Source organism: Scatophagus argus, chromosome 14 (genome assembly GCF_020382885.2).
Source record: "Scatophagus argus isolate fScaArg1 chromosome 14, fScaArg1.pri, whole genome shotgun sequence".
In the NCBI taxonomy this organism is placed as follows: domain Eukaryota; kingdom Metazoa; phylum Chordata; class Actinopteri; family Scatophagidae; genus Scatophagus; species Scatophagus argus.
Window position 1 is genome coordinate 11,362,981 of NC_058506.1, and position 10,823 is coordinate 11,373,803.

At 40.9% G+C, this 10,823-nt stretch overlaps 1 protein-coding gene across 1 annotated transcript; it reads right to left on the reverse strand.

The window, feature by feature from the left end:
• Positions 1 to 57: 57 nt before the first annotated feature.
• Positions 58 to 10,383, reverse strand: aldocb (aldolase C, fructose-bisphosphate, b). The gene is made up of 9 exons (XM_046410270.1): positions 10,236 to 10,383; positions 4,228 to 4,344; positions 3,345 to 3,556; positions 2,771 to 2,825; positions 2,517 to 2,677; positions 2,307 to 2,390; positions 1,969 to 2,143; positions 1,295 to 1,494; positions 58 to 1,194 (listed from the first exon to the last, which is right to left on the reverse strand). Exons 2-9 carry the CDS (start codon positions 4,337 to 4,339, stop codon positions 1,102 to 1,104), a joined length of 1,092 nt encoding a protein of 363 aa, XP_046266226.1. The 5' UTR covers positions 4,340 to 4,344; positions 10,236 to 10,383; the 3' UTR covers positions 58 to 1,101.
• Positions 10,384 to 10,823: the final 440 nt, after the last annotated feature.

Sequence of the window (10,823 nt, forward strand, 5' to 3'; positions counted from 1 at the left end):
ATTATTGGGACAGACAGTGTACGAAAAGCAGCAATATAGCCACACAAAGATCTCTGCTAGTTTTTAATGTTTATTTGTCTCCACTATTTGACACACCAAGTGCTTCAAGAACAATATTAACATCACGAACATCACAGTATTCCAACACAGCAGTGACCGTTTCCCCCACTGTTAACCCCACATATTGGTCCACATTATGAGTACACTTATAGAAACCATCTCCTCTTCCTGTGGGGTGTGCTGGGGGAAATCAGAAGGGGGATGACACACAAGCATCATACAATATAGACACCTTCACACAACTGAATACATTAATTACTGTATGTAATTTAAAGCTAATGTTATACTCAGAATAGACACACAAGGTGTTTCAGTGATGACTAAAAGCTTGTGAACAGAAAGGTTAGGACAAAAAAGTTGGATGAATCCTGGTGTGCTGTGGTTTGTTACAGAGCGGTCTACTGACCCCTGCTGGAGCTGTCTGACAATACAACAAGCTTTTCACACTTGTGGACAGTCGCTCAAGAGATGAACTCCGTCTGAAAAGTCATGTGATCTTTTGTCTTTACGGACACAGTGATGCCAACTAATAATCGATTGGTCCCGCTGTCAGGGAGGATGTTAGTATAGCGTTTTAAGGATGAGACAACACTGCATTCTGACAGAAGCGAAACACCAACACATACATGCTGATCTGGCCTGCTTGGCAGTGGTTGAAGAATAGAGACAGGTGCAGTTAAGAAGAGACATGAATTAAATACTGACTGATTATCTTGGTCTACAGTTAAAATTTTGCAGCCTCTATCTTTCTGTCTTTGAGCCCAATAATTGTTAAAGACACATAAAATAGTTTTCCACTTCAGTCATAAATTGTCTCAAACGTGTTTTGATTTGTTTGATTAAATAGAAAATACAAGTTTGTTCCCTTTAGTTTCACATTATGTTTTTAAATACGCATGTCCTATAAGGTAATTTTAATAACTCTGACAACTCTAAAGACAGCAGACAGTGCAGGCCTGTGATTGATGGAGGAGTGAGGGGGAATAGCAGAGCAGTTATAAGACTACGAGAAGACCACAGTTGAATGTGGTAATTTGATGTTTAGTAGGCATGATTAGCCACGTAGAGGGACTGTGCAGCGGCGCCACCACTTCCAGAAGACTCGTACTTGCCGAGCGCAGCCTGGCCATTTGCCTGAAGACGAGACCAAAAACATGAAGGCAAATTAACAACACTGCATGACAGGATCTTTAAGTTTCATCTTAGGAAGCGTCTGTCCACTGATTTGTCTGACCTCAGCACGTTTGACGAATTCCTCGGTGGCAGCCTTCTCGTTGCTCAGTTCTCCTCTCCAGGCGTTCAGGGCAGAGGCCTGCAGGGCGCGGCCGTAGGAGAAAGTCAGGGCCCAGGGCTTGGCCAGAGGGCAGTTGTTAATGGCATTAAGATTCACAGTGGCCTCTTCTTCAGACTGGCCACCGGACAAGAATGTCACTCCTGAGGAAAAAAAAAAAAGAAAATTAGAAACAAGCATTTACACACATTGTCTGTTTACTTAAGCCTGCTTTCATGGAACATTTTAGTCTTCAACTCTGTGACATTGACTGTGTGAAATTATCTGGCTTGCTTATTATCTGGCGATGGGAAAAAAAAATAATGAACTGGAAATATGTAACAACAGATTTATTTTGCAGGTTCATAAATCCATTATAATGTCCTTGTGTAATTTACCAGAAAAAAATGTGCAATTCGGCCCTAATTACACATGAAATGGGGGCAGTATTCAATTGGCACACTTGCAAATAATTTAACCCTAATTTACAGCAATGTGTTCCGCAGCAATACTCTATCACCAAGCGTACTTTTAGAATTATATATTTCAAATAGCAATTTAATACATAAATCCTTTATACGGTATACAGGTATACGAAGGATTTCAACCAAACTTTTTGTATCTTATGTCTATCTGACCTGTGACAGCAGGAGGCACAGTGCGACGCAGGGCGGTGACGGTAGCCATGGCGATTTCCTCGCTGCTGTACTTGGTGGGGCAGGAGTGTCCAGCTGTGACCATGTTGGGTTTCAGCAGTGTTCCTTCCAGGTACACATGGTGGTCTGACAGGGCCTTGTACACTGCAGCTAGCACCTAGCAGCATGACAGAGAGAGTATGTCAAAACACTGTGATTTTTAATATGTTTATGTTGTATGTACATATATATATATATATATGTTTTGTAATTTCCCAGTTATGGGACTAATAAAGGATTATCTTATCTTATCTTATATATATATTGCTCAGTAAATTCACCTTCTCAGTGACGTACTGGCAACGCTTCAGGTCATGCTCTCCATCAGGAAGGATCTCAGGCTCCACAATAGGAACAATACCATTCTAGACAAAAATACAAGGTACAAGTGAGAGGCCATGAGCTTCTCATAGTGTCCTCAAACCCCAAAAATTTGTTGTAAAGGATCTTTCACATTATCTAGAAAACATGCTCAGTAATCTCGCACCAACCTGCTGGCAGATGCTAGCATAACGTGCCAGAACATTAGCGTTCTCAAAGATGGCCAGCTCAGAAGGCGTGGTGTCGCTGATCTTCAGCACACAGCGCCACTTGGCGAAGTCTGCACCGTCCTTCTTGTACTGCGCGCAGCGCTCAGACAGCCCGTCCAGGCCTACACTCCAACACACATACACAAAACCATCCATCAGAAATACAGCAGCATGTTAGAAATGTTTTGAGAATGTGTGTTCCTAATGTCTCTTACCCTGAGTGGTTGTCTCTCCATTTGTTCCAGCGAGGGGCACAACACCTTTGTCCACCTGTAAATAAGAAAACAGATACTGTTTTAAATAATGTTGCACAGCTGATAGTACACTTAACATTAGTTTAGTTTATGCAATATTGACATACTTTGCTGAACAGCCATCCTGAAAACTCTTTCACCCACTTTCACCTCACAACCTGATCTGCTGTTATGGGTGGGTCTGTGTGTATCTAAACATGCTGACAACAAGTCTGTGTTTCCATATACAGTGTGGGAGACGTTCTGGTTTTACCAGCCAAGCAAATGGCTGTGTTTTGAAATACTAAACTGAAATACTTAGCTGTAGTTTAACATCAACACTGTGTCTGTGGAGACATTCAGAGGCAAAACAGTCACCAAATAAGGCCCAGCTTCACAGACTCAAGTTTAGGAGGCTGCGTGTGGTAAACCATGTACAAAAACATCCTATGTTCTTATCTTATTCAATAAAGAAACTAATTCACACCCACTGTGTTCAAGTGGAGAGGTTTCAAAATAAATGAGGTGGTTAACTACAACAGTGAAAAATGTGTACCTTGATGCCAACAACGATGCTGCGGTCTTTGATGAGCTTGGCGAAGGGAGTGCCATCGTCTGTGCTCTGGTAGAGGGTTTCATGGAAAAAGATGACCCCTCCGATACAGCTGTCGATGCGCTGGTCAGCTGTGAAGAGCAGCTGGCGGTAACGACGCCTGTTCTCCTCCGTGTTCTCAACCCCGATGGGGTTCAAACGTTTCGCCATGCTGCCTGTAGACAACACACACGCACACAAAGATATTCATGCAGGACTCAAAATTAAAAAAAAACAACAACTATGTAATGCAACAGTTAAATCAGATCTTTACAAATAAAACACAAACTGAAATCAGCCTTAAATGAGCATTGACAATGACAATTGTTGTGTCAAACAGTAAACACAACACACGCAATATAACCCTGGAATAACATCATTAGGATGTAGCAGGCAAGTGTCCTCATTAGAGGTCTGCACACAGTTTATAATGTTTCTGTGAATAAATGTTTAATTAAAGCAGTTTGCCAGTATGGGATAATTAAAAAACCCAAATGTTTTGACTAATCAGTCTGGCTTTGCTCAACACCGACATAAAAAATGGTGCAATGTGATGATAAGAGTTATGGTTTTCAAAAGGAATACAACTGAATATTGATATTTTTATGATACTTAACTGTGTATGTGATCAGTGTGCATTATCAGGGAATGTTCAAAGACAGCTTGATATGTCCAGTTTTGAGCACATGCATTATGTGAAATGTCTTACGAATAATGCATTCACGTAGCTGCTTGGGGTCATATTATACAAGATCCTAAAAGGACTCTGTCTGCATATCTAAATATATCATTTCATGGACATGTAGAACTTCACAGGAAATATATTAATGACATGACACACGCATACCAGTGGACTCATCAGCTGCAAGGATGCCTTTTCCTGGAGCTACTATCCTCTGAGCAATGTCCTGCAGCTCCTTCTTCTGCTCAGGAGTAAGTGCAGGGTATTGGTGAGTCATGGCGGCTGAAAAAGAAAGGAGAGAGAGAGAACCGTGGAGAGGTCACATTGTTTCATGGTATGCCGACCTGGACGACTGCCCAGTCCTGGCCTCAGTTTTTTGTCCCTTTAATGTCCACAACATGGCTGCCTCGCTGCAGCATGAAGCACCTCCTCAGTGAAAATGACAAAACTCTTACAAGATGACACATAAAGTCACACAATTCAAGGACCCAGCTTGTGTGTGAGAGATGTGATGAAACCAACAACTGTGAGCAGAAGATGTACTTCCTGCTTCCCGAAAGAAAAAAGGCAGAAATAGCTGCATTTGCTCTGTAAAACAGGCCATTGTGTGACTGTCATCTAGAATCAAAACAAAGCTTTATCACTGACATTCCTACCGACCGTGTTAGTGCAACAGAGTGATGTGCTAACATGCACACACACGATTCAAACCAGATTATTTTGTTCACCCATTCCCTTCTTCACTCTGCCGTAAATAAGCGGTTACGTAACCTCCTCCCCTCCCCAACCCGTCCCAACGACAGAAGACAGAGAGGGAGCGATTATGTAACAAGGCTCCTATACTCTGCTGCCAGTCCTCGTTATAGCTGCAGGACTGGGTGGTTTCTCTCTCCTCAGCAACACTTGTTTCCCGTAATGTCATTAAATCACTCTTTGTGCACTGCACCTATACAGGCCTTTTATTTCTTTGCCTTGCTTAATGGGAAGCTTGCTTCCACATTTTCATCACCCTGTCTTGTGTCCTTGAAACCTCCCGCTGTGGCTGCATTTTCAGTTAAATCTGCAGCTACTGCTGGACACACTCAACAAGGACACAAATGGGATATGTAAATTCCCATTTTCTCACATCCCTGAAATGCATCACACCCACTAATTGCAGGGAACAAGCTGTGACTTCTCTTTCTGTTCGACTGCACCGGTTGCCAAGCCGCTCCCAGAGGGTGACGTCACTGCCTATGGCTTTGTTCAACAAGTTCACCAGCATGTGCAACAATATTGGATCAGCTACAGACAAATCTGTTTGATGGATGGAAGCTGACCCTTTAGTGACAAACACAGAGGGGAGCTCCAGTCAGCTGTGTATAGAGGTGTATGCTGCACAGGAAATGCACAACAACTGTCTCATGTAACACAAAAATATAACAACAGGAAGGTTTAGCATAGCTCAACTATGAACTCATATGGCCACTGGGTTCTCAACAGAGGCTGGTTTGCTGTGGCAGGACACTGCTTGACATACCCTATATCCTTTGTGTTAATCCTCAGCTTAAACCTATGAGATAACCACTTTCAGAGCACACACACAGACTCCCCATGAAAACAGTGTACAGTTACCACAACACAAATGTCAAGCACGGCTCAGTGCTAGTGGCTAAATTCTACATGCAGGTGAAAATAAGAGGCCAGGCCTGCAGCGTACAACATGTCCCCTGAGCGGGACAGTCTACCAGCCCTACAACCACATGCAGACCTGTCTGGTGTATAAAAGAGGGTGTTTACACTTGATAAAGGTCAAGCCAAGGGCACAGGCGTGATGTGCATCAGTATGTTTGTGTGTGCACAGCCTTGCTTAGTTAACAAAACTCATGCTCAGCAAATAGCTGATATCTTTTGTGAAGCACCTGCGTGCTTCAACAATACGTTTTCATTGACTTTGGGTTCAATGTGTTGGCATTTCTGCTGAGAAAACATTGCAAAATAATTGGTACTGTGAAAGTACTGTGAAATCGAAATTTCATGCAATGTTCACACAAACGAAAGTTACCAAACATGAGCTTTTGAATGCAAAAAAAAATATTTTTCAACACAAAAACAACAAAGAAAATGTTAGCAATTGCATAAAATGAGGGCCTTGGAGGACCACGGCCTACTGTGTGCATGTCACCTTCCTCTGACATATGATCAGCCCGTAGCAGGTTTGGCAACACACTGTTCACACGTACACTGCTAAAAATATATATATTTAGGAAGTGCAATTGCATACTTTCTACACCTTCTGTCCTGTCTGGGCAATTCACCTGGTGGAGACATCTGGAGTTAACCAGATGACAACAACAAAAGTGTGATGGCATGGGAGTTATTACAATACCAAATATATTTCAGCTATTAAAAACTTCAAATGTGAATGTCAGCTTTTGTTGACAGTCTCAGAATCAAAGCTTCTTTATGGATTTCCTGTTGTGCACCAACATTCAACAATCACCCAGGGTCAAATCCACCAGATAGAAGCAGGACTCAGACTAGACACCACTGTCAGGTGACTGCCAGGTGTGTGCACTGTCTGGCCTGGCTCATATTCCTCTCTGGTCTCAGTTACTCTCAGTTACTGGTTGGAATAAACCAGGATAAACCAGCTTAATTACTGCAAATGAGAACTGTAAAAGACACAAAATACAAGACAAATCAGCTTCGGTGAATGTCAGCATTTTTGGTCACACAGTTATTGATGGACTCAGGAGGCAATGATAACGTTTTTTATTTTAGTATCTGTTGTTCATGTGCTTATGTTCCCAGTTAATACTTACGGCAGGCAGGACCTGCACCCCAGATATGACAAACTTAAAAACGGAGTTCAGTTCGGAGTTCAGTGGTAAAGATACAGAAGATTTCATTCAACGGGTTTTCTCATTAAATGAAACTGGTAAGCATCTTTCACCAACTATTTGACTTCATTAATTTATTTTAGTATGCTGCTCCAGATCTCATTTACTCAAGTGGCAAACAAAGAAAATCTTTATTTCTTCTTTAAAAAAGAAAAAAATTTAAAGAAACATACTTGTTTTTAAATTCTGCAGGGCCTGAAAAGTAAGCGTCATCACAATTATCTCACTCTAAGCTTTTGAAAGGCCTGATGGGAAACTGTCAGGTCAACCACATTTTGGTAACATAATGGAGGCTCATTGTCACATTATGTTCATTATTCTTTAGTCTGATGACAGAGTTTGATTTTTGCACATGCCTGAATAAGTTCATCTGTTGCAGGAGTCAATTTTTGGTGGTCCTGATGAAATGCTTCAAAGAACCAGAACGAAAGCAACTGAAGAGGCTTCACGAGTGAGCATTAAACTCATCTGTCACTTATAGTAAAGGCTCTAACACAAACATATTCATTCCAAATGCTCAAGTCAGATGTTATATGATGGTTGCATGTATGGATGAATACAAAAACACAAACATCATGGTGAGGGACGATGCCAAATTTTGTTACCACCCCTGGGGTTAAGTATAACCTTAAAGTGAAGTGAAATAAATCAAAGTTTCTGTTATTTATAACTTTTAAGTAACTACTGTACATCTTATGATTACTGAAGCATGGAATGCTCACAGAAATCTATCCTAAACCTGTACTATATACTATCAGGCTAGCAATATACAAGTTTCCAAATATGTTAACCGTTTCTGTTAAGATAAAGGAAGTAATCTGTCTTTCCTCTTGCTCAAGGACACTTCAGCATTACAAATACTGAAATGTCTGCTTGAAGAGTCTTTTTCTTAATCTGCAAAAATCTCATTTTGACATGATCTAAAATAAACAACCTTGTGATGCTATTATCACACACTACCAATGGGAACAAGGTTTATCTTCCAGACAGTGCAGTACAGTGTGCAGGGGTTACCTTCTGATGAAGGACATCACTGAATGATATGACAAGTGTAGCTTTTATAATGCACTTCTCAGTGACAAGCAGTTTATTTTTGGCCATGGGGAAAAAAAGCTTTTTTGGAATCCCTTCAATTAAAATGAGACAGTCTAAATGGGATGAAATCTGAGAAATTTGCAAGAGATATGACAGAATGACAGCTGATATTAATATATAGCTGTCTTAACTGTCTCTCCATCACGTCTCTCAGTGATTTTCATTTAAGCCTGTTGCACAGTGGTCACCCCTCAACAAGACAAACAACATTTCTGCACTGCGACATCAAGATGCAACGGCCAACTCCCTACTGAAGCGTTGTGCAGGACAACTCAAAAAAACTGATCCCTGAATGCTAAATAATACTTTCAGTAAAGTTCAAGTGAATGCAGCACATAGCAATCATATTTATATGACTCAGACTTAACATGACCAAGCCATCACATATCTGTTGCTTCTAAAGACTCTAAAGATTTCACTTTAGAAAGGGCAGCATGATTAGACCAGATTTCACACTGCGTTCTTTACACTACAGCAGTCAATCAGTCTCTTTTTCTCTGTGAGGCTGCATATGCTCACATACTCACCCAATATGCAGTTACAGATCACATATACATAAACATCAAACTCAATGCAGAACATACATCTACATCTATGCAAATCATGCTGCAGCTGGTCTTTTTTGAAGCACTGCTGTAAGCCTTAAACTGTAATATATTTTGAAGCTTGCATGCTATGTTGCCTATTAATTATAAGGCTGTAGGCAGGAACTTGTGTGGGTGGGGGTGGAGGAGTAAACTCAGGGTATCTACCCAAACTCAAGCTAGAAACATTTATTGATAGTTAATATTATAATGATAATCAGGACGGGTGGTGTGCTTGCCTTGTCTCATTATGACCACTTGGAGGCTTACCCACCTTGCTATTTTCTCTAAATTGCAAGATGCATAACTTTAAGGAGGTGAAATGGCTCCTGCAGGAGAGCACTAGTCAAAAGCAAAAAAGCCTGCTTGGTGCGCTGTTTTGTTACCAGATGGGCTGCTGGCCTTGATGCACGTCTCAGTGTTGGGTCTGTTTCTATCTTCGGGCCTTGATCCAGCAGTGCTAGCAGGAGCACTGTTTCCCATTCAGTGCTCTGATACAACAGCCTATGGCAGATGTCAAGGCTGCGTGCATTGCATTCGGACAAAGGTTGACACTGGTGAAAATGCGTGGATGACTGGGTGGAAATTTCCCCTTTAAAGTCTGATAAAATGAGCTATATTTAAAAATATATAATTTGCTTTATAGTTTGAAAACATTGCATATAGAGCAGAACAACAAAGAAACATGAAAAAAAGTAATGACAAGGTAAGTCTGGATTCATGGTTCACCTACCTACGTTCATATATGATATTCTTTACTCTAGAACTTAAATGATCAATCGATTCAGTTGGTTGATCGAAAGAAAATGAATACTCAACTATTACCATAATCAAGTTATTTTTAACATAAAATTCTATTTTCAGGGTTTCATAGCCTTCTTTGATGATAAACTTTGGAGTGTTTCTCACTAGGAATTTTTGTATGCAAAATGCTTGATAAAGAAAATAATAAAATGATTATTAAGTCTTAAATAAAGCTGAAACGATGAATGAAATGAATTTTGCTTCTATCTATCTATATTGACGGTGCAACTGTATATATATGTGAAGCTATATGTGTGTGCTTTACATTAATTACACGTTTAATATCCTCCTCCTGCCCGCCCCTCCTCCCATCACATCGGCGGAGGTCTACGTGCTGAAGCACAGATACACACCGACAGGATACTGACACTACTGCCATCCGGATTAGTCACCACAATTGACTCACGTTAAACATATAAAATAAGACCATGTCGATTTTAACTGCAATCTGACGCAACACACTCTTCTGTGTTCATTTTCATCTCTGAAGGTCACCATTTTTACGCCCTTCCTGTTGCGTATTTCGAGGATGGACTGAAATACGCAACTTCCCACAATCCCAGAAGAGGGTAAACTTTATTGGCTTTTATGTCAAAGTAATTTACTACGCGACGACACACACGCCACAGGTAATCTGCGAACGTTTGCTGTTAATTTATGACTAACTAGCTAGGAGGATGAAGTTAGCTTTATGTGATGAGGAGCAGCATCCCATGACCATCATCGTCATTATACTAACATCATCTATCTATGATCAATTAAGAGTGTTTGAGGTTGTCGTATTGATCAGATGGGTGTTTATTCTTACCTGTTAATGGGTGTCTGGGCGCAGAAAGAGCAGGTGAGCTGAGTGCCGAGGATGCGGGGGACTCCTGTTTCACTGCTGCAGCGCAACGTGACCCTTTACAAAACCCTGAAGCCGGGGGCGGAGCTCTCCCCCCTGCGTCATGTGACGAAACGGACTGAGGTGGTCTACGCGCATGCGCTGCATGGCATCACTGCTCAGAGCATGCAGCATGATTCTGCATCTTTGTAGAAACCAAGAAAAGTCCTCAGCTCTTCTTTTCTCAGCTTGAAAGCTTAGTGAAACAAAAAAAGGCCAGCATCAAAATTATATCCTAATGGCAGGATTTTATATTGGTTTATATAACAAAGAAACTGGACATCCCAATCCAGAGAATTCATAAAAAAATAGATCTACATATTTGTAGATTACTATAGATCAGTGAATCAAAATTCAAATTCTGTCTGGTGATGTGTGACTACAAGTCTCCAGGTATTTCCGTAGGCCTATCTGATTTACCTCAGATTCACTTTCAGATCAGATCAGAATTCCTTTATTTATCCCCAAAGGGAAATTCTTCAGTTTTTATAACTTATCAGTAGAGATTCTGAT

What these genes read in the sequence shown, in the direction of transcription:
- aldocb (XM_046410270.1), bottom strand. Translation starts at nt 4,339, where the DNA reads ATGACTCACCAATACCCTGCACTTACTCCTGAGCAGAAGAAGGAGCTG. An exon ending in GCATCGTTGTTGGCATCAAG is followed by an intron (nt 2,826 to 3,344) that starts GTACACATTTTT and finishes TCTTATTTACAG; the next exon opens with GTGGACAAAGGTGTTGTGCC. An exon ending in AATTCGTCAAACGTGCTGAG is followed by an intron (nt 1,195 to 1,294) that starts GTCAGACAAATC and finishes TCTCGTCTTCAG; the next exon opens with GCAAATGGCCAGGCTGCGCT.